Source organism: Acomys minous (assembly GCF_964271855.1).
Source record: "Acomys minous genome assembly, chromosome: 8".
In the NCBI taxonomy this organism is placed as follows: Eukaryota; Metazoa; Chordata; class Mammalia; order Rodentia; family Muridae; genus Acomys; species Acomys minous.
In genome coordinates this window covers 118,159,281-118,183,873 of record NC_140489.1, presented here as the reverse complement: position 1 = coordinate 118,183,873, position 24,593 = coordinate 118,159,281, and the positions used below count along the sequence as shown (strand labels likewise).

The following is a 24,593-nucleotide window of genomic DNA, read 5'->3' as shown; positions in this document are numbered from 1 at the left end:
AGATTACAGTGTCTAGCAGTGACCTGTGAAGAGAGGATTAGAAAAAAATGAGCCACTGCTTGGCCCCATTGCTCTGATTGCAGAGTGCCATTTGCTGTGTCTTCAGTCCATGACGCACTACAAGTATGCCTTCCTGTGTCTCAGCTCCCGCCTGTGCGGAGGTGATGATGCTTAATTTATTCTGACTCAAAGCACCTTACCAAGACACTCAGTCTTCAAAGTCTGCCCTTAAGGAAAATAGTCAAAGATGCATGGTCTCCAGTTGTGGTTCCTATGTCCACTTCCTTTTCAAATGCTATTTTTGCCTAACATCTTGCTGTTTCCTGGTAATTGATGCCCAGTATGGTTTCATACTTGTTTTCAAACCTCAGCATCTACTTGTGGATTCTCCCTCTAAACTCTTGTATACTTTAGATGTGATTTCTCCAAGGATTAATGTGAGAGAAGTTTGGTCTTCTCTGGGGCCTGGTTCTAGGTGTTTGAAGGGGCAAATACTAGTCTTTTTTTTTTTTTTAAGATTTATTATTTATACAGTATTCTACCTGCATGTACACTTGCATGACAGAAGAGGGCACCAGATCTCATTGTAGATGGTTGTGCGCCACCATGTGGTTGCTGGGAATTGAACTCAGGACCTCTGGAAGAGCAGCCAGTGCTCTTAGCCTCTGAGCCATCTCTCCAGCCCCAGACACTACTCTTTTGAAGTGTTCTGAAGTATCTTCTCAAGAGTCTATTGTTAAAAAGAGAAGCCACACTATTTTCTTTGCCACTTCTGCATGTCATGGTTTTTTTTCTTTCTTCCATATCATAATCCATTCAGTCCTCACCAGAAGCCAAGCAGATGAGGCCAATCAATCTTTCTAACTGTATAACCGAGAATTGAATTTGAATGAGCCTCTTTTTAAAAATTAATGACCCAATGTCAGATATTTTGTTGTAGCTACTGAAAACAGAGTAATGTAAATCTCTGTATTAATTTGTTGTGTTAGAACATAACACAGAATCATAACATTTTAGAAGCATTAAAACATATCTGAAATGACCTTCATAATGGCATGTCCTTATCAGCTTATTGAAAACAGTTGTTCTTGTATCAGATGCTTGTGTTCCCTATAGTAAATTCATTGCATATGAGAAGCATTAACATTGAATTGCTAGAGCTAGTAGATTTCTAAGTTAACATAGGAGAGTGAATATTGCCTTCATCCTTTCCATTGTTTCTGAAATTCTTTTTAAAAATGATAGAAACATGAGCAAATAGGAACAAGGACAAGAAGAATGAGAAGAGAGAGTGCAACAGCACTTGTTGACACCCGAGGCAGCCAGCCTTGACCAAGTTGATTCATTAGAAAGCACACGATGAGAAGATGGTGGGGCCCTGCTGATCCAGGAGTGCTGGGAAGGCTTTGGAGAGGGCTTAAGAGTGCTCTAAAGGAAGAGGGCTGGCTGAAATCTGTTTTAAAAGTGATGAGACTATGTTTAAATATAGGTCCTACCACAAGATCTGGTACTTGTGCTCCTGGGTATGTACTCAAGAATGGAAAAGATGCAGATGCTGCACATCAGGGCTCAGTAGCCCTTGTCACAACAGCCAAAGGCTGGGAACATCCCAAATGTCCAGCAGCAGATGACTAAATAAAGAAAATACATTGTTTCCACACACACTAGGATATTATTCAGCCATAAAAGGCTCAAGTACTAAAACATACCACACCATGAATGAAACGTTAGACTAGGAGCCAGTCACAAAAGAAGGCATATTGTACAATGACACTGGTAGGAAGCGTAGGGACTGGGCAGGTCTGGAGAAAGAGCCGCCAGATGTGTGTCAGGGACTAGGGGAGATGGCAGGAGAGGGTGCCTGCTTAGAGGGCTCTGGCGTTCTCTTGGTGTAAGAGGCCAAACATGGCAGAACTTGTATAGTGAGTGTAGTGAGTCGCGCCGATTTTGTGTTTTATTTAAGATGCCTAGTTCTCCTCAGTTTAGTAAATCTCACTTCTGCCACATGGCAACAGGAGAGGTCTGCTGTCATACAGTGGAACTGCCTTTTTGTATTTTTGTGTGAGAGTGTAGGTTTGCTCTCTGAGCAGGTTATATGGAGAGTCCCTACAGAAATGGGCGGAGCCAAGTATTTGAGTGGTGGTCCCTGTGGTAGGGGAGGGAGCTGTGCTGCCCCAAACCTCTGACCTCTTGTGCCAATTCTTGGCCTTGACTAGCACCTCAGGAATCAGGCCTGCCCAAAGAAGGTTCCAACCCCTTCTCCCTTCTTTCAGGATAATACTGTAGTCAGCTTTTTGCAACCATAGTCCTAGGGGACAATCAGAGGTCACCTCCTGAAGGAAAACCCTGCATTATTAAAGACCTTGTCAGAAGATAGTGGGGGAAAGAAGTTGCTGGGAGGAAATACAAATGATGCAGATGAAAGAAAAAAAGAAAAAGTCCATTTTCTCAGAAAAAAATTAAGAACACTTCCATCATTTGAGGGTGTATGCACACATATACACAGATATGTTTTGATAAACATAGATGATGTTTCTTCAAAGGGAGGACTTTGGTTATGTAACTCTATCTCTGAGCTGGCTGTGGTGCTGCTTGGGAGGCTGCAGCAGGAGGACCCAAAGGTCAAAGGCGCAGAGACTTTGTGCGAGAAAAAAATATAACCTGTGTGCTTAACTTCTTGTCTCAGTATACCTTACTATCATCATTTATTTTTTTTTATTGAATTTCTAACACTGCTTTCCAATATATTAACTGCTCTCATGCCTATATTCATAAGAATTAGAATAATTGTTTTCCTCCCTCTTAAGTATGTCCTACAAGTTGGATTAGATGTGAAATTTTGTGAATATTTGGTAAAGGCTGAGGATAAATACTAGTTGAATAAGAATCGTGATGTGGGTAAAGGAATGTTTGAAGTTAGGTTTTGTATGAATTCTTTTCATACAATGTATTTTGATCATGTTTTTCCCTCTCCCAACTATGCTAAAGCCCTCCTCACTTCCCTCCCCACCTGACTTCTTGTTCTTTTTCTCTTAAAAAACAAAAGATAAAAAACACACAGAGCCACCGAAACAATATGTTTCCAAGAAATGGAAATCAAAATAAACAAAAGATTTTTAAAAATGAGCAAATAAAGCAAAATGAGAGAAAAAGTCTACAAAAATAACATTCAGTCCATTTTATGTTGGCTAACTACTCCTAGGTTTGGGGGCTCACTCTGAAGTGCAGCTAATATACTCAGTGAGACTGTTGGGGAAAACTGATTTTTCCCTTTGACAGCAGTTACGAATTGCAGATAGCTTCTTAGTTAGAGGTGGGAGCCCATGTCCACAGCACGTCTCTCAGTGCTGGGCCTACGATGGCTTGTTTCCTTGGAATCATCCATCACTTCTGGCTCTACAATCTTTGTGCCTCCTGTCTCATATGGCTTGTCCTGAGCCTCCCGGGGAGGGTGTTGATGAAGACATCCTTTTTAGGACTGAGAGCTCTGAGTTTTCTCATTCTCTGCACATTGTCCAGTTGTGGGTCGCTGTGTTAGTGCCCATCTCCTGCAAGAAGAAGCTTCTCTGATGAGAGGTGAGCAAGACTCTGACCTATGGGTAAAGCCGAATGTTATTAAGAGTTGTTTTATTGCTATGTTCTTTTAACAGAAGAACAGTAGTAGGTTTTCCCCCAGCACCCAGGAGCTGTCTAGGCTCAAGTTCTTGGCCATCTCAGCAGGGTCAGGGTTAGGTTTCATCTCATGGAGTGGGCTTTACATTGGATCTTAAAGTGCTTAGTCACTATTACACTAGTACATCTTGAAGTCAGGTCACTGTTTTAGGTTGCAGAGTTTGTAGCTGAGAGATATTATTACCTTTCTCTGCTAGTAGCACTCAGGGTACCTTCCAGTACCATAAACAGTAGTCAGTAGGGGACAAGCTTCTAGTTAGACACAGCTAGAACCTCTCGGTGTTAAATGGCGTGTGTAAGTGTTGTTTCCAGCTATAGGGTCTCACCATCACGTGGTGGAGAGTAGCCAAGAGCCTTGGCAGTAGGCTGCCTAGTTTGGAGGTTTCCACGGGCCCCTTTGGCCAATGACTCAACACGATGTACTCCACTCCTGGCACTGGAGGTGTGCTTTGTGGCATGCCTTGTGTGGCACCGGCTCCCTGTTATTTGGTCACTCCATTTAGACTTCTTTCCTATATGCCTATGCTTTAGGGAGCTTCTACAGTAGTAGACTTCCATATTTCCAGGGTTCTCGACTCTGAATCGTACAGGTGAGGAAGGGTGTGATTAGAGGCAGTAGGTAGACTCCAGCACATACTCCGCAGACCCCTAGTCATATTTAAACTGTTCCAGTGTAACCTGGCCAGCATATCCTGCTTGCCTTTATGTAATATTCTAACATCTAGTCACGATTACCAGGATCTAGCTTTAATAAGAATATTGTATGTGTCATATTGATAACAATGCAAGAGTAATTAAAGCAAGTATCTCCATACTCTTTAAAGCATGAGGCACTCCACCTATGATCTATTTATCCTTTCCATGTATGTCTTAATAATGCCTCAGAGTCTTAGTCAGGTGTGGTGGCTCATGTCTGTTGTCCCAGCGCTCAGGAGGCTGAGGCAGAAGGCTTATCATGGCCACCTAGTAAGTTCCAAGCCAGTTTAGGCTGCAGTAGGGAACCTTGTCTCCAAAATAAATAAATAGTGTCTGGGGTCCCGTTCAAATCATTAAATTTGAAATCTTGCATTCATTTATTTTTGCATGAACAGAAAAAAAAAGAGAGAAAACTTAATTCAAATGTTGAGTCTTTGGAGGTGGGCACTGGAGGGACAGGATTAAGTGTTTGTATCATGAGAAACTGGCCTAAGTAATTATCTGAGCACTGCTTTTCACATTAAGTCATCCTTGTTTTCTGATTCTGTTTTTTCAGTTTCCATAGCAAGGCGTGTTCAAGATCCATTAGCTGAGCTAGTGAAAATCGAGCCGAAGCACATTGGAGTTGGAATGTATCAGGTAAAGCAATGTGGATCATTTAATTTCTGAAACCCATCAATACAAAGAGCATGCTTAAACCTGGCATTGTACTTAGGCAGTCCTGGAAGTGGGTTCCATTCTCAAAGGTTATACAGTTGATAGTAAGGTAGTTAAGAGTGTCAAGCTGTCAGGAAAGAGAGAATTCCTTCTGTTTTTTCTTGTCTTAGTTATTTTAATCAGGCTTTAAAATTGGCTGTACTCAGATTTAAAGACTTTGAAAACATTGGTCCATAGTCCAGGCATGGTGGTACAAAAACATTAAGTTCAACTAAGTACTTGATTTAGAGAGCTGGTCTTTTCAACTCTATTATAAACTGGACGGAGTGTGACCATTGGGCTGTGTGGCTCCGTGTTTAAACCAGAATGAACTCCTGATTGTTTCTGGTCTCCCAGGAGCCTCTGGTATTTACTGTGATCTTTCTGCATTCTTTTCTACTTGGTCATTATTAGTTTTGGTTTTTAGAGTAGTCTAGAGTCTTCTGGTTGTTGCTGCATTGCAGTCATCACGGTGGGTTTTGTTGATACTGTATTTTCAGTTCCTGAGGTCGTAGTGTGCACTGAATGATTGAGTACAGCAGTGAACCTTGACAAAGAGTGGTGTGTGGAGTCCAGAAGGCTTGTGTCAGTGTGTTCTCCTTTTGTTGACACTCTTTCCTAAACTGTCCATGCGATGTGCACTTGGATTCCCAGCTGCTCTGAAGGCTGAGGCAGGAAGAGTCCTGAATTCATAAGTTTGAGCCCAGCCTGGCCAATGTGCAAAACTTTGTCTCTCCTCACCCACCAAGTAGTCCTTGTTGTTTGGGTTTTTATACTAAGTCTTACTAGGCTGCCTGGATTCAGTACGTAGTCCAGGATGGCCTCAAAGTAATAGTAATCCTCCTGCCTCAGTATCTTAGTGTTGGAAATATAGCCAATCCTCCTAGCAAGCAAGTACATTTCAGATCTGAAGTACCATATTTGAGTGGCGCTGCATTAGATGTCTTCTCTCAAGAAGTATCACATGAAGTCATGGCCTCTGTGGTTACTGAAGTGGGAGAAACTCTAGAAATCGTTCAGCTCCAACCCATCATTTGACAATAAAGCAAAACCAAAGTGCTGTGCAAGGCTTGGATTGACTTGTCACATATATTGAGACTCAGCTGAGAGTGCTAGCACTTGAGAGCCAGCTGTAGCCTGTGGTGCTTAGTGTTGACTGGGCTGAGAGATGTCTTTGAGCCAAGTAAATCTTCCTTCCCTTAAGTAGTTTTGCTCAGGTATTTTGTCATAGTGATAAAAGTATGATTAAACAAGATGAAAGATACAGAGCACGAACAGCAGCATCACAGAGAAAAAGCCTGGTGTAGCCGCAGCCCAGAACACACGCCAGTCACTTATTAACACAAAAGTCAGATGAGGCATTGAGGAAATTATTTGACGTAAGTTCATATGTACTGTATGACGATTATGTATTTGCTATTAAGAGCTTAGAATTTTTCCTTGTTGATTTGTATACATTTATAGGTTGGTTTATTTGAAACATTTACATAAAATATATAAAACACATCACCATTAAAAATTCCGGCATTTGAGCCACATAAACTTGCAAGCGGCTGCTATCCCTACTACTGGGATGGCTGAATAAGAATCTGTGCTTCTCTAGGTACCATAGCAAGACTCTGTCTCAAAAAGCAAGCAAAAGAGAAAGAGAAAAAGAAAAAGAAGGAAAAAAAGAAAAGGAAAAAAAGGAAAAAAAATCAGGGTTTTAAGAAAGATTTATCAACACAAGAAATTATTCTTGAAATGATGTTTTTAAGTTACATGAAGTTGTTAATACAGGACTAAACTAAGTTTCCAAGTGCAACTGTGAATTTCTGTTGAAGAGAGAAGACAACACCTGGCAGGCAGAGCATGAGGAGGGATTTTACAATTTTCTATAGAGATTATGTATTGTGAAATTTTATGTAAAACACATATTTATTTCCATATCCCAGCCTATGGACCAGTTCATATTAAGTCTTCATACAATGTATTTTCAATACAACCATGGTGGAACTGACTTTCTTTTCAATTGGGTCCACTTTTTGATATAAATTTCATCCTGACTTAAAACACAAGAATAGCCAGATAAACATTGCTGAGAAAATGAAAGGTGTTCAAAGAAAGAAAGTAAGATGAAATAGTAGAAACTACGGTGTAATTTCAATGGAAACTAAAATGCTTTTGGTTTAATAGCAGCTAAAGTCTTTCGGCAGCACTCCAATTCTTGTCTGAGAAAATGAGGAGAGCTGATTTTAAAAACACATGCCTGTCGTTATTTCTGGAGAGCAAGGCAGCCAGTGTGGTCGAATGACAACATATCCCTGATCGACCCCTAAAGACTTTGCTGGAAAGTGGCTTGGTGTTACTCCCAAGAAAACACTCCTGGGCGAGAGCAGGCTGACGCAGGGCTGGCTGGGCTGGGCTCTGTGGGATGCGGGCAGTGACGGCTTCACTTGGCCTTGTCATACCCTGAGTTTGAGTTTAAGTAAGCTGGATTTACTGGCTCGCTCTTTCTTCTTGGGACTATGTACTTGCACTTTCGCACTCATTAGCACCTGTGTTTGCTAAAGAGTCTGTTCAGTCAGGTAGCAAAGACTCAGAGAACCCTCTTTCCTCTTTCCGCGCCTCTCTGTTAGATCACTTGGTGATGGTACAGACTGAATTGGTTGTGCAATGGTTTTGGAGCCCTTGGTGCACTGTATACCTGTATACCTGTATACTGTATAGACTGTCTTTGCTCCTCTCTGGGCATAACAGGAGTCACCGTAAAAGGGAAGCCGCCTTGCCAGCTGCATGATTTTTAGGTAGAACCTCGCAGGGAGCAGTTTACGTTTTTTCCTCTCCTCCTCAGTGGGATAAAACATGCCTAAAGACAAACGGGTAACTCAAAACAAAACGAAGGCAGCTGGTCATGGGGAAAGTACTAGGTGGCTGGAACACTTCTGGGTAACCTTCTAGGCTACCAGGCGTATTTAGGTCTGTAAAGGTAAGACGTCTTGTCTTTTTGGTGTCATTTGCTCAGACCTTTTAAAGCACATTGAACTGCGGAGTGATGTGTCATTATAGTGGGACTCCCCATAGTTGCCTGGGTGACTTCATTATTAGTGCCTTCAACAAGGCAAAGGTGAGATGGGAAACTTTCCGAACCGAGGCGTTAGCTCTGTGCTGACTGGCTCTTGTCAACATGACGCAGATCTGGAGTTCTCTGGGAAGGGGAATTTCAACTGAGACAAGGCCTCCATCAGACTAGTCTGTAGACAGGTTTTCTTGGTTAATAATTGATGCAGTAAGGCCCCACTTACAGAGGGTGGTCCCGGCTTGTGTAAGAAAGCAGGCCCAGGAAGCTGTGAGGGACAGGGCAGGAGGCAGCGCTCCTCCACGGCCTCTGCTTCAGTTACCGCCTCCAGCTTCCTGTCTTGGCTTCCGCTAGTAATGGACTTTGTTAGTTTGTCTTTTTTTTTTTCCCCCAGAGCTGAGGGCCGAACCCAGGGCCTTGTGCTTGCTAGGCAAGCGCTCTACCACTGAGCTAAATCCCCAACCCCTGGGCTAGGACTTTGAAGCCAAATAAACAGCCATGCCCAAGTTGCTTCTGGTCATGCAGGAACCCGACCAAGTAGGCAAGTCTCCTCCTGCCTAAATGACTTTGCACTCTTCGTCTCCTAACTAAGCAGGGCAGACGTTACTTAATCTCTGCTTACGGGGTTCCAAAAGAGACTGAAAGAGCCTGATGTTCAGAGGTTTCTTGTGACTTAACTGAATGTACAAACACTGAACCAAACTCATGTATTAGAATGTGTTAGTTGTTACTCAAATTTTCAGTTTTAAAATTACCTCCTGGATAGTTTTCTTACACCTGGTTATTCTGCCTACACTGACATCTTAGCTTCTTTTTTTTTTTTCTTCAGGTAATGCATATGTACCAAAGTCCCCTGGTATAAATTGTTAGTATTATTTGAAGAACCTCTTACAAGTAATGCTCTGAGTTATAGTGGCATGTCTGACTTCCTCTACCTGATTGATATTCGCTTGCCCTTTGCATGTCGTTCACTTTGGTACTGAAACCATGCTTATGCCATTTCCTACTTAACTTCTTCCAATTTTTATATATTAACACAAATCCATTAAGAGTTTTCAGAGTTTAAAACCTAGTTAACATAGCACTAAAAGACTTGCACATTACATTAAAAAGTGACAAGAAAGGGAAAGATTAAAATATATCTGAATCTAAAATGTTTTTGGATCAGATATCAAGTAGACAGGCCACATACCGGGAGAACAACTTGATCCTGTACGTTCTTTGTAGGTGTGTGGAACAGTGCAGCCTTTTAGAGCGCAATTGGTAATCAGTCAAGTTGGAGGTGAGCCTTCAACTCAGCGTGTCTGTTGCTAGGCGTGCATAGCCTAGCGAAGTCACCTCATGTTGATGCAAGGAGTCAGGTACAAGAAGTTCCTTAACACCATTTATGTAGTGAAAATGTACTGACATATGTCCTTTGTCTGGAAAATGGAAAGATAAACTAGTACAATATACACTGTTCACTATTGTATGTAGTGAAATTACCCAGGGAGAGCTACTGGCGATTATGGGAGATAATACACAGAGAGAGGAGCCGAGGGGGGGGCGTGGAGGGAGGGAGGAGATGTGGTGTGTCTACAGGAGCACACAGCTAACAGAAAGCTAAACTATACGGAGCAGCGCTTGCCCTTCTGATGCTACAGAGGCGAGCACGGGAGCATGAGACGATAGGAGCGTGAGGGGAGAGGCGGGGTCTGGGAGGCACAGCCGGAGCGAGCGCACCCTGTCTCTTCCACTGTGTTGTACTCCTGAGCATTTGTGACACTACTGAAAGGATCCAGACAAGTGGGGTCACATGCTAAATATGCCCTAACTTGGGAACTTTGGCTTTCAGTCAAGTTTTAATTTCTCATACATTTGTGTCTAATGTGTGAGAGTTGAGGTTTTTTTGTTTGTTTGTTTTTGTTTTTATAGTCAGAAAAAGTACTTTTCTTTTTTCAGTGAAAAATGGAAAAAAATACTATCTTAGGTTATATTGTTTTTGTAATGCTAATACAGGTGTTTTTCTTTGAGGCCAAATCATGTACAAAGTTCAGTAGTCTTTAGTGCTCACTCTGATACTGCCTTGAGAAAACGTTCAGCTCCCAAACATGATCGTCTGTGAATTTTATGATTAAATATCATTTCTTTTGCTTCCTTCCTTGGTGACTGGAGATCTTGCCCAGACAGCCTGTGTGAGTCTAGTGCTCGCTTAGAGGACCATGATGACGATCTGCAGGGGGCATCCTACAGACTATTCATCCTGTATTGTTAGCTTTCTGGCACCCCTTTCTCTCACTCCAAAGTGCTCTGAGCTAGAAATGTTAAGGTTGAACAGGAGAGCTTAAAAAAGAAAAATAACCCAGTTTAACCACACTCCTCGGAGCTTTTATTTTGCTTGGTCTGGGTTGGGCCTCACGTGGCAACAGCTCATTGTGTCAGTATCTAGGCCCAGTGGGGCCCCAGAAGCTGCTCGGTGTTATCTTAGAATTGGTTTAAAGTGACCATTGCTGTGCCCTTTCAAGACCTGTAGAATAAGAAGTTGGGCGGGGGGGGGGGGGGGTACTTCCAGCCTGTGCTATCAGTGGATGTTTAAGGGCCCAGGCCTCTAATGCGGCTCCTCTTGAATGTGCTATAAACCCCTGGGGAGGTCTCGCTAAAATATAAATTCTGCTTCCTTTGATCTGGGGTGGCCAGAGACTGTGTTTCTAGAAAGCACCCAGATTATAGTAAGGCACCCTGCTCAAAACCTCCCAGCCCCGCTGGAGTGCCAATGAATCAGAATAGGATGTTCACGAGACTTCTGGTGTCTTGAATGTACATTACAGTGTCTATAATGTCGCAAGATAATCAGGGAATTCCAGTCGAGGAAGCCAAGCATTGGAGGAAGCAAACATCAGTCAGTGCTATATGAAACATCACAAGGAGAAAGTGGGGTGATAACTTAAGATGCACCTTCATGGTTCACGCTTACGGTGCAAGGAGGGTTGACTGATGACTGCACACTCAAGGAAGAGTGGGGGTTCTGCTACACTGCTCCAGGGGAGACCATTGTCACAGTTGTGTGCTGTGCACCACAGACGGGCAAGGGATTTTACTGCATGAACTGATGTTTGAAGAGATAGATATCATTAACCTGCCTGCCTGTCTGTTTGTCTGTCTGTCTGTCAGTCTGTCTGTCATAGCCTTTGCTCAGCTGTATGCAGTAATCACATCTCTGTTCAGCTCTACATAATGAACATGCTAAGACTCTGGCATGCTGAGGCCTCTCTATCAAAGAACACAGACCACCTACTCCCAACTTTCTGTTTCTCTGTGTCAGTCAGTCAGTCTGTCTGTCTGTCTGTCTGTCTGTCTTTTCTTCATTCCAGTCATTGCCCCAGAAGCCAAGTCCCTGGAGGCCTAGTAAGGGATCTGTGGAAGGAGAGGTTAAAGTAGGTGTGTGTGGCTTTCTGCTGTTAGCCAGTGGGAGTCTTACTGGGGCAGGAAGGAGTGGCCCCACACCCTGGCCTCTCTGCTGCCTGTCTAGAGAATGGCTGAGGAAGAAAGGGTTGGGTTGCTGTTGATGGAAGAACAAAGGTTCTTCACACACCTCTCTCCGTTCACCTCTCTGCATTCTTTTCTCCTCTGAACTGGATATTTGTAGTAATTTCTTACCAGGACAGATGGGAGGAATGCTGCTCTAGTGTCAGAAATTAGCAAATGAGTATTCCCATGGGCTTTTCCCTAATGTATGTTTATCAGAAATGCCTTCATTCCAGTGGCATTTACCAGAATAGGATCTTTCCCCGAAAGCAAAACTATCTATCACAATAGAATTTTATTGGCTCTATTAATTGATCTTTGTTTGATATGAGCCCTAAGAAAGTTTTAATATGTTAGACCTCACATTGGTTGCATATGGACAAACTGCTTTAAGATTACTCTAAAAATGTTCAGTTTGAGTATTTATGCAGATATTCTGTTTTGCTGAGTTTAGATACATAATTATGTTGGAGTTACTGGCACATCACGGAGAAGATTGGATGCAATTTTTAATAGGCAATTTCTAATAGGGGGGCTGGGGGATATTCGTACAGTGGTATACATGCTACACATGTGGGATGTCCTGGATTCAATTCCCAGCACCATGAAGGAATAGTTGAAAACCCAGGTACCATGAGATTATAGATTTGTGCTAGTTTATTCGTGACTGAGAAAAGAAAGAAAATATGTAAATATTAAAAAGGCCATTTGAACTGGGCATTTAAAACTATAATTTATGATATCTAGTACATTCAGAAATGTTGATCATATATTTGTGTGTGTGTGTATGGAGGGCCGTTATAATTATAATTGCTGGTGAGATTTCATTACATCTTCTATCCACAGAAAGGCATCATCAGTAGCACAGTGACAGCACATACTAAATCCACGCTCCCTTAGGAGGCTCGGGTATGGAGGGGAGGCGAGCCACGAACCGTGTGTCTGCGGAGTGTATGTTTGCAGTAGAGGCGAGCCGGCCATGCTGAGTTACAGGGTGAGCTCTCTGGCAGCAGGTGACACCACCAAATCCATCTTTTGCTGTGGACAGGTGCCTTGCAGTATCTTTCTGGTAATCATAGAGAAAATCCAAAGGGGAAAAAAATAAATCAAGCCCAAAGACTGTGTAAATTTATGGACGTTTTCTTTCCCTCTCTACTATTCTTGATATTTAATACCATTCCCCAGCAAGAAAGTTTATTTGCTAGGGACTTTATGGAGTTATCTCTCAGGCCACAGGAAGGAAAGTATCTGCTGCCTGACATTTTAGAAAACATATCTACTTGGGGATGAGACTGCTATTTGATTGGCATCTTAGGTGCTGTTAACCAGGATGACATACATTTTAAAATAATTGCTATCAGGTATCCAAGTTGATGTACAGTTTTACTAAAAAGTACGTGCTTGCAATTGTATAATTGAAAGCGAAGTCTCTCTTGATATGTCCAAGTCTTTTGTTTCATCATTTATTTCGAATAAGCGGGCCCAGAGGTATGAGTACAGTTAGGTTTTGTTGGAGGGCGAAGACTTTCTGAGGCATGATGTGCAAGTGAGTGTTCCTAAATCTCAGAGGTGTGATTATGTCATAGCAGCACAACCTCCGGGCTTGCTTTATTACTTTTATTAAAACAAATCTGTGTGGGGGTGCTATGTATATTTTGGTGATGAAGGAAATGAGGTGGTTAATTTATTATGTGAACAGCACTTTCAACTAACCGCAGCTTGATTCCCTGAGAGTGCAGTGGAAAGCTCTGTTCTGCAGACATGTCTGCTTTTTGATTTGTGGACCTTAACTTTCAACACCAGAGCATGAAGTTTATCTACAAAACAATTCTCGCTTTTTTTTTCCTGTAATATATTTGTCTAATTTTAAGCTTGAAATTTTCCTTTATTTTATTGTGGGCACTTACTGAATCTAAACCAAACAGTCTTTGCCAGTGACCTCAACGGGAAAGTGGGGTTGAGAATCTATGTGTGGGGCCATTAGGAAAGTGGGTAGCATATCACAACAGACTCCAAGCCCATATGTACCTGAGAAGAGGCCTTCATGGAATAAATTGACACCTCCAGCTTCAATAATGAAGATAACTGTGCAGAATTAGACAGGAGTTAGGGAACCGTCAGGCATCTGAGGTCGTCCTGTCCTTGCTCTGCATCCACACACAAATGCTACAGTGAAAAGTCTCCTGCGAGAGCCCCCACAAGTGTTTATTTGTGGCTGGAGGGAGGTTGTGGGAGGAGCTGAGAGCATCACACCACACAGAGGTGTGTGTACCACAGAGTGAGGTCGGAAGAGGGCCTGAGCGCCTAACAAGCTCACAGTGCATATAAAGCTCCTGTTGTATACTCATAAACAGCCATTGAGTGGCCGAGGAAGGTTGTTTTCATTGGAGCCGAGCCATGTGAGGCATAATCTGGTGATGTGAACCTGCCTAGAAGGTGAGTGAAAATAGGTCATCTTCCCAGGGTGATTTTTTGAAAGACTCTTTCATTTTCCAGATGTGCCCAGTACCACTCATTTAAAAATCAGCCAGGCATTGTATGGACAAGAAAAATAAAGGCATTTAATATCTGAGACAGCACCAATTTCTGTGAAGGAAGGATAGCAGTACTTTTCAGTGTTGTCTTGTCTTTGGGGGCTAGCAGACTGCATTTCCCTTTAGAGTACTAAATTTGCTCTGAAAATGATCACTCCAGAACAGACTTTCTGGGAAGGGTTGGCAATGGCCAGAGGACCTCATTTGTGTAGTTTAAAGACTGTGGAGGGCAGTGCAGGCTGCAGTTTCTGTAAGCTGTGCATGGCCAGGGTGCTGGCACTTGGAAGGGTGACAGTGTGCCCAGACATGCCAGGCTGCTTCAGCCTTCCACAGCAGTGAAGCCCACCCACAGGCCCAGCTGTGGCAGAAATGTCATCGTAACGAGGTTAGACAGTAGGCAAACTTAGCTGTACTGATGGGTCTCTCCAGCTCCTGGGTCTTCCCACTAGAAGACGGCCATTTTGGACAGGCAGTCTAGGAGAAGGCACTGTTGGACTGTATGTGCCCTGGTGAAAGTGGGCTTCTCTTCATAATGGTTTTTGCTACAGTTGAGAAGATTGAGGTTTAACAATTATTCTTGGGAGTTGTTTTTTTAAAGTCTCATAATTTCACTTCTCTAAATGTCCACCACAACTCAGTGCAGAACGCCACAACTGTTTCTAAAGCCTGTCCTGGGGAAGGCTTGGCCCCTCGTGTGCCGTCAGTCCTTCTCTTTACCCCCACTCGGTCTGCTTACTGCACATCTTTGCACATCTTTCTGATAGGCAGCCAGTAGCTTCCTGAGTAGTTTCTTCCCTAGCCCCTCACCCCAGGCCTTTGCCCTTCTTCATAGGCTTTGAAATGCAGCCAGGCTTCCTTAAAGAGTAATCAGTCATCTGTGACGTAAAATTTACAAAGAGGCGTGTTAACAAATTTAGGCAGCTCCTTGAGTTTTTCAATACACAAATTTGTGGACATGTTACAAAAGTTAGCAGCATTGACCGCAGCAGGGCTCAGTGAGAGCAGCAGAATACAGGGTCCAGCTCAGTCTGCTCGTGAGCATAGCCTAACAGAACCAGCACCTTGCAGTTGAAAACGGGACAGGAAGAAAAAACAAAACAAAAAAACCTTGGAAATGTATCTATCATTACGTTTGTAAAAGGAAATTTAAATTTTAGGTTAAAATTCTTGGTTATTCATCCTATCTGGGGCACAAAACTATGTTCATTGACCTATGCCCATCTTTGCAGTTGAATAGCTCTAATTCAGGGTGTCTTTAATCAGAATTTCCCTGAGAGCTAAAATTCTTACATAGACAGAGCTGTCTTAAACTTAAAGTGCATAAACATTCTCGTGGCACCATCCTCATTTCAGCGCGGTTCAGTGGAGAGAACACAGCCGAGGGGCAGCATGGCCTCACCTTTGCCATGGCTCCTTGGGGAAATAATTTTACTTCTTCATGCTTTGTTGGAAAATAAGGATACCTCTATGTTTTCTAGAAGAATGTTAAACAGAGAAAGAAAAAACTGGACATGAAAGTGCCTGAAGGCTCAGCTATGAAAGTGCTCTTGTTTCTTAGGGGATGGCAGATAAATTCCAGGTACTTTAGAATTCTTTGGCCTCTTGTTGCTATTGTTGTTAAAGTCCGTTTTATTCCAAATATTTATTCATATGTTAAGCTTATCAAGTACTCATAGAATCACTTAATGTCAAGGTCACTTGGCTCATACTGGTACATGTAAACATGTTCATTCCTGCCTGCCACAAGGGAGGAGGAGGAGGAGGACACAACTGTGGGCACAACTTCCAGAACAAAGGAGCAGACTGGCAGCTTTGCTGTGGTCACCATGCAGGAATGAGGAAATGAGGCCCGAGCTGCCTCTCGCCAATAGTAATGACAGAAGGGCTTGCGCGGGGAGAGATGGGCGTTTGGAGTTGAATTGGAGCATGCACGTGAGACTTCTGTTAGTGATTAACTACAGACTTTCATCCAAGTCTATAGAGCTTTACTTGTTATCCATGTACATCTGATTCCTCTGTTGTGGTTCATAGCCAGTGTTTAACTTGACGCACTGTTCTGGAGGTGGGAGTAGAAGAGAGTGGAGCGCTTAAAAACAAACACAGCAGCTACAACAGAAACAAGCTCCGCAGCTACAACAGATACAAGCTCGTAGTTCGTTGGGACCCACGATCTGGTTGTGCGCTGGCAATAAAAAGCAGCTGTTTGTTTGTTGACAGCCTGCCTTTCCTCTCCCATAATCAAGCTGTTTCTAATCATGTAATTACTAGCTCTTTAGTGTTTGAGGCTTGTTGTAGATTTATAGTTGGTTACATAACATTTGCCAAACGTCATCGTTTAGATAAAAAATTAGTGGTTCTCCTGTAGTCATTCTGCTGAAATATGGATATGAGTTGTAATAAAAGTAAGCCGCCTGGAGAAACTTCTGAAGTACATTGTGAACAGAAGGGAATGCAGAGGTGCGGGGAGGGGCTCGGTGTAATGCTTACCTTCTTGGGGACCCATCACCCAAAAGGCATTCTGCTTGCTACTTGCTTACATGGATGGAGTCAGCACACATGGAGACAGTAGAAAAGTTCGCTCTGATCCAGAAGGCCATCCTTGCTTGCCCTAGGACACTGTCGGTGTTCACTTAAGTGAAGCCAGGAATGAGTGAAAGGAAATGAAGTTAAATCGAGGTCCTTTGCATCTGCAGTGATGGTTCGGCCGGCAGGGTAGCTCTACCAGCTGGAAAGAAGCGGACTGCGTCTCTTACTGTAGAGACGGTTCCAGGCTGTTTTATAAACAGGCTTTTTGCTCTGCACTGCTCCAGTCCCATTTGAAATGAGGAAGCTCTAGGAGGAGAAGCCAGGAAGGTGCCCTTCTGCTGTCCCAGGTAATTTTACTGAAGAATCAACTAGATGCTTTCGAGTTGTGTTTAAGTCACATCTTTAGACTAGCCGCCGTCCTTGGAGGGTGCCTCAGAAAGTGCCCTTGGAACTGCAGTGTGATCGCTCTGCCTGCACTTTGTATGTGTGTCTTTCATCGCTCTGTGGCTGGCTTGATACATTTGAAATTACAATGGAGTTTAAAATACTTGCATACTATTCTCCCTCTGGTCATAAAAGTATTACGTAAATTAACAATTATTCTCAGTATAAAAACTTATTTTAAAAGATACAGTGATGGTAATTGTTCTTGTGAAAGACTGACTAGGAAAAAAGAATGTATTAGTTTAAAAAGTGTGAAAAATCAAATTTTGAATACATATTTTATAGTATATACTCATACTGTATCCTTTATCTCACTCTTCTTAAAAGTGTAAGTCATAAAAATAGTTTACTTTATTTTAGAAAGTATTTGCCAAAATCCTTCCTCTTGCTTAGCCAAATGAGCCCAGTTGTTAAAGGAATCAGGCCATCAGTGATGTCACCAGGTCCCTAGTGACAGGTAATACTTGGGAGTCATTACCAGAATTTGACACGTTTCTGATTTTGTGAACTTTATTACACCATGAAAATGGCATTTCTTGTAGCAGCTTTTAAATTGTTTAATTACAGTTAACATCGGCATTTAGTCCTTTTCTTAAAACACTAGCTGTATACTACTATGTTGGAATCCAAGCCAAGAGCTTAGTCCTGCCGTGGTGGCAGTGGCCGGAGGTGGCCGTGTGAGGTGGCTCTCTGGAGCCTGCAGCTGTGCCTATGGCGGGCTTCTGTGAGCCTGGCCGCCGCTTTAGTGGCAGCACAGCTCAGGCAATGAACCACAGGTGAACCGTTTAAAGTACCTTACTGCTTGGATGTCAGGGGAAGAAAACTTAGCAATTTTGAGAACTTCATCCTCAAATCATTTAATGCTGTATTTCATTTCAGTGGCTCCAAGTTGATGTGGATAAACATCAGTCAGCTATAAATAAAAATGGTGCAAATTCTGGCTTGTGAGGGGAGTAATAGGGTACCAGGACACATCACAGGATATCATTACACGTTTTAATTTCATTTTCTGTATTGTTCAGTGCTAAAAATTCGTTATTATCAGGCCATTAAAAATACTGGGTTATTTTCCAGTAAATAACATTCATGGCTTTTATTTCTATATCAGATTCACAAATATATACATTGTTTTCTCTCAGTCATTGTCTAGAATTTCAATTTTGCTCTGCTTTCCATTACATACCATGAATTATATGAAATTAATTTAATCGCTACTACAAACAGAAATTGAATGTGCCCTAATCCAGAGTTACGTTGTTTGCTTTTACAACTGTAAGTCATAAGTAATTAATTTTCCTTGGAAAATTAATTCACTTACCATTCCCAGTAGCATCATGTGTTGACACAGGGTTCTAGGTAGTTTAATATTTTTCTTCAGCATTCTGGCCTCAACTTTAGAAGACCTTAAATGAAAACAAATTAAACTTTACTCGACTGAATATAATTTGGGCTTATTTAAAATAAGTGTTGTTGTTGATGTCATCCAGGTGATGACTCGAAAATTATATTCGAACTTTATAGAATCTCCACAAAGTATATTAACACGTCTGGAACAATGTATCTTTGAAAAGCTGTTTAAATGAGAGTAGTCACTAGCTAGCGTGTTCTGAATAAACATTTTCCAGGACAGCGTTAGTGCAGTGTTCGAGGATGTTTGGCCATCATTTTCTGAGCAAAGCAGGTCTAGAAACGTAGTTGCTGTGCCCTGTGGCCCCATTGGCTGACATGGCTGCACCGCGGAGCTTGTTCTCAACATCTCTCCACCCGCAGCTTCACTGGTAGAAAGATCGCTGGCAAGCTCTTCTTAAAACTTGAGAGATGCCTCGTAAACACCCAAGCAATTGTTCCGAGATCAGTTGCCCGCCTCCAGTTCTTTCATGCTTTTCTGTTTAATACCTTTTCCTCCTGCTTCCCAGAAAGGCCAGTGTGGAAAATGAAATGAGTAAATGTCGCCAACCAACGGAATTAAGTTCCACACACTGCTGCTTATATTTTGGGAATGCAGAAAATACGAGCAAACCAAATTTAGCTTCTTTTGCATTTGCCAGAAGGTTATTTAGTAAGGTGATTTCCCCCCTCCCCTGGTTCATAGAACTCCATAAAACATACAGTGTTTATAACTCTGTTTATATTTATCTAAGTCACAGGGCGAACTCCGGTGATGGTGGCAGGGTTACATTTTAACAAGTGGGGGCTTATTTCATAAATGTGCATTTGTAGCTGTGGCTTTAAAAAGGCATGAGGTTAGCACTGGTGCACTCTTTATGCTTTTTGGAAAGAAAATTTGTTGTTTAATTCCAATACAAAAGTTGCATGAGAATACAGAAGCACTCCTGTTACTCTCTTCTGCTCAGTGGTATGTGGAGCTCCTTACCCTGGGCCCTGGAGGCTGCGTCTGTGCCTTTCCGAGGGTCGCTGCTCACCACAGGGAAGCAACAGAAGGGCCCCATCCATGGGAATCAGTGTCTGTCTTCAGAATTAGAAGTATGGCTTTCTTCTTTATCATCCTCAGACAAGATGAAAACTCTTATATGTCAACTCATAGGCGTGTTTGTGCTCTGACCCAAGTATCAGTGGCCACGAGGTCATGTTGTAAATGATCTTTCACATATAACGAAGTAGGCATCGAGGGCAATGATTACTCCAAAACTTTACCCCTTATTCCATGGCATGTGCCCACAGAATGGTCAGATGTGCATGTTTGGTAATGCTGTGTACATTTTTATGCTGTTTCTACACCACCCTTCATTCTGAATTGAACCAAACATGCTTGCTTGATCTTATTCTGAAGTGGGAAAGTATTAGTAAGCATTTTAACTTCTATAATATAGCCTCATAAAATTAAATTCAAATGTTTACTTTTTTAATGAAATGGGTATGTTTTAGAGAAGTATTAATTTTATTTTGAACTGAGGCACATTTGGGGTTTATGTATACAAACAGGTCTCCAGACTGAAAATAAAAGGTGCTAAAATTTTTTATTTTTTAACTGATTTATTATTATTTCTTTTTCTGTTTTACGTAAACACATATTATTACACATATACACAGTAAACTACATACATCAAGAAGAACCATGAAATAATCAGGGATTATATAAATGTTACATTCATAGTGTTTTTGGCTATTTGTGTTTGGCAGCCTTGAAGAAAACATCTTTGAGGTACTAAATTTGAGCTACATATATTTACCTAAAGCTAGCAAATAGGAAGTTTATGTAAAAGTTATCCATTCAAGAAACAAAATTCTCTATTTATTCTTAGGTCAGGGTAGTATAGAAAAAAAGCAAAACTTTGTTGTAGAAATATAAATTTTTGTTGTTGTTTTTTCAAGACAGTGTTTCTCTGTGTAGCCTTGGCTGTTCTGGACTCGCTTTGTAGACCAGGCTGTCCTCAAACTCACAGAGATCCACCTGCCTCTGCCTCCCTGAGTGCTGGGACTAAAGGCGTGCATCACCATGCCCAGTGAAATATACATTTTAAAAAATTTTATATAATGTTAAGATGACACAAACTTTGTAGCTTGGTAAACAGTAGTTATGATGTTTGTGACACTTGAGTATCACGCAAATGCTCAGAATTCAGAATCTGGCTTCTGTTTGGTCAGCAATCCTTTTTCTTTTTCTTCCCTTCCCTTCCCCTCCCCTCTCCTCCCTTCCCTTCCCCTCCCCTCCCCTCCCCTCCCCTCCCCTCCCTTCCCCTCCCCTCCCCTCCCCTCCCCTCCCCTCCCCTCCCACCTCTCTTCCTTTTTCTGGCCAGAAGCAGAGTATAAATAATTGTACACATTGTTAAATTGCTCCCTGAAGTATGGTAAAGTGAGTTTTGCAGGTCTCAATTCTTGTCATAGAAGGATATTGACATTTTATAACATGTAACTATTCAGTGGGTCCTTCCAAGTGGCACTGACTGGAAAGTTAAATTTGTACTTAAAGAAAGCTGCACAGCTATTCATTTGCTTTTACTTCCATGCTGTTTTTTCAAAAGACTGAATTTGAATACAGTTTTATTTCTATCCACAAAAGTAATAATTAAATTAAGGTGATACATAGAAAGGTAAAATGGCAATTTGCCACCACCTAAGATTAACAAAACTCTCCTAGGTCCTTCAAACTGAATCATGTTCCATAACTATCTCATATGACCTGGATCCTGCACTGTTACAATGGGATAAATTGGGTTACACATTGACTTTTACTAGATGCTCAAATCAAATCACCAACAAGGTCGCCATACTATGCTGAATACCCTGCTGTTCGTGCCTCATAAGGCTGCCCACTAGCTGGTGGTGTAGAAGCCAGCTCACCCGGATATGCTTTGCTGTCTATACTGCATCGTTCATACTTGAGGATCATCTCCCACCCAGGGTATTTAGACATCTTCAAGAAGCTGTGCATTTATGTAAGAATGGGGAACAGTTTGAAAACTGCCCTCTGGAGATTTGTTCGTTGCAGTGGGTATATTACCACATTTGTTCCCCTACCGCTGTGCAACAGAAAAGGAGAGGACTAGGACCTTTAGATTGTTCCCTGTCCCTGGGCTGTTTCATACCTGTAAGTAATACACAACTTTTTTCTCTACTTATAATATTAGAAGAATATGTTTTGACTTGAGTTTTTTTTTCATAAATCAGATTTTCAAAGTAGAACTTCTTCCCAAGCATCACCACTCACATTGAATTTGTAAGTTTTAGGATAAAGGACCCCTAGTTAAGAAACTATTAGTTTTTCAAAAACTCAATCCTCAAGTGTGATGGTTTGGCCTTTTGCTCGTCTGTTCCTGTAAGCAGAAGGAAGGTTAAGATTGCCCCAGTTCATCTCCTGTGGTGATTGAAGAAATGCGTTGCTTATTAATAGCAAAGTTGGACTTGGTTTAACATATCATAGACTCCCTGTGCTGTAATACAGAAAATAACAAGGACTATGGAAGGAGATAGATTATTCTGTCTAGTAAGAGTGCTTACCTCTGCTGGGGCCACCAAGGAGCTTGGTCATGATTGACAAGCATCTAGTGGAGTCTTTTCTACTCCGCCCCACCCCCTCCCCCATCGCAATGTTGAAGTCAGTCAAAGTATATATACAAAGCAGAGTGAATACCAGTTTCCCCAGTACAGGGGCTATTTTTTTTTTTCAGGAAGTCTAACTCAAACCAGATGTTTTGCCTAGACCTAGAGTTTGTTGCTGCCAAGTATCTCATCAGAGGTCAGAGTTCTGGGCTCTGGGCCCTGCTAGAATTCTTTCACAAATTGCTATTTGGTGAGGTTTTAATCCTAATGGAAAGAATAATGTGCTTGTAAAATCTGCAGTTATTACAAACACAGTGTACATATTGTGAACTTCAAATGACTACATATTTCATTCCCATAAACAGGGACAGCAGATGGATGCCTAGTGTGATCACTTTAGACATTATAACTAAAACCTAGTATACAGTTTATGGCGTGTTAGCCATTTTCATTTGTAATATCTCAGGGAAAGCGATGCCTGTGTTTGGGTGACACTGGTGACGAACTCATGCTCTCTACTGTGACCAACTTTCCTTTTTTAAAACAAGCTTTACAACCTCATGCAGCTGTTTGAACACACAGGAATTCAATGCACTCAGATAAATATTGGATATTCTCACAGGAAGATCTGTGAATGTGACAGTAGTATGTGAAACGTTCTTCAAGTGACACAGAAGACATGACTCCGTCATGTCAAGATGCAGCTGTCCATGTTTAGAAACATGTCTACCGATAGCAAATGCCTGTGCTGAGAGTTCTTTGGAACAGTGAATATAATTGTGACTCTTTGGGAAAGAAGGATGATTTGGTTGCTACTTACCAATATTGTATATTATACTGTAATTATTACTAAGTGCTTGTTTAGGGGCTTTGTTGTTGTACTATAAGCAAGAGGAATTCTGAAGTACCTAAAATGTATGAAACCCAAGAATCCCAATTTGGCCAATTGATAAATGTGTGGATTAGACTAGACCTACTAAAATCAAATCTGCTGTCGATTTTTTTGTGTGTGTGTGTGTGTTGACAATACAGTAGAAGGTCAAATTTGAAAAAGAGAAAAATGAGCTTAAAAATACCAAAGAAACTCTAATGTCTCTAAATTATACCATACCATCCAAAAGCATCTTTTGGTTCTAACAGTTTGTAGTATTTATTTGGAGATGGGATTCTAATTTCCTTTTTGTTTTTGTCTTTAAATGACACTGATATAGAGTGTACTAGATACATAAATACAGTGCAAAAAGGATCTGTAAGCCTTGGACATAAATAAAAGCAGTTAACTCAAGGACTCACATATTCTAATAGGACCTAATAGGATGTGTATAGCAGGGTAGTGCTTCTTAACTACCAGTCTTGTTTCATGTCTATAAAAGAAAATTAACACTGATGCCAGTTCTGCTGCACAGACTGGCCATTCAATTGGTATTGGGAGGGTCACCGTCTCTAGGAACTGACTGCCCTAATTGCTGCCAGCACATGAGAAAAAAAATATTGAAGTGTGATACAAAGAAATTCTATTTGGAAAATCTAAGGTATCAACTTATTTAAAACAAAATTCTTTTATTCCCCCTCCCCTTCCTCCTCCTTTTCCTTCTCTTCCTCCTCTTCCTCCTCCTCCTCTTGAGTACCATATGTGCATGAATGTCTGTGTGTGTATGTGTACGTGTGTGTACAGGAGATCAGACGATGGTCTTGAACTAACAAGGCTAGACACTACCACGAGGCTTCCTTTCCTACTGTAAACATTCTTTTCTGGTTACTCTTTTACTGTTGTTTGCCTCTAACTGTATTTCCTGTTGTACATTTAGGACTTGTTCTTTAGTTTCACTGTATGATAGACTTGCCTACAAGAGGATCTTTCTTGAAGACAGGTTTAATATTGATTTGTAATGTTTTTATTGTCTTTAGTATTCTGAGAGTAAAATAATGTTATTTTTATATGTTAATAAGCCTCCGTTAGTGGATTTTTTTTTCTCCCAGAAAGCCAGGGGATACCATAATAATTTCTGTAAACAAGTAGAAAATAAATGTCAAAACTTAAGTCTACAATCCCTTCTATGTGGCACAATCGTTCAAGTGTAATTTAAAACACAGTCTGAGTCTATGATCACATAATGAGAAACAAACAATTTCATATTAATGAGAACCCATTTGCCAATAATTCTGTCATTTGTAACTTGAATCAGTCATCACCCCTGCAAATAACCCTTTCAAGACATTATTTGCAATTTTGTCCTCTGCTTTCTGTCCTTGATGTTGTGAAAATGGCCGTCTACTGTTACAGGAATGAAAAGAGATCCCATTCAAACATCTTTTGTGTTTCCACTTTCAGTGAAAAATGTTTTTCAAACCTGCAGCTGGTTATTTCTGCAGGAGTTCCCACTTATGCTCAGACTTGATTGACATTTTGAAATGGCAGCTTTTCATGAAAAGCTGTTAACTTGTAGAATTCAGTTATGGTA

At 41.5% G+C, this 24,593-nt stretch overlaps 1 protein-coding gene across 2 annotated transcripts in view; it reads left to right on the top strand.

The window, feature by feature from the left end:
- Nucleotides 1–24,593, top strand: part of SRBD1 (S1 RNA binding domain 1) — a 160,294-nt gene that overhangs the window by 88,255 nt on the left and 47,446 nt on the right. For both annotated transcript variants that reach the window (XM_084793143.1, XM_084793144.1), the window contains one exon: nt 4,925–5,007. In XM_084793143.1, coding sequence (XP_084649269.1) covers nt 4,925–5,007 — 83 coding nt within the window. The remainder of the gene's footprint in view (nt 1–4,924; nt 5,008–24,593) is intronic.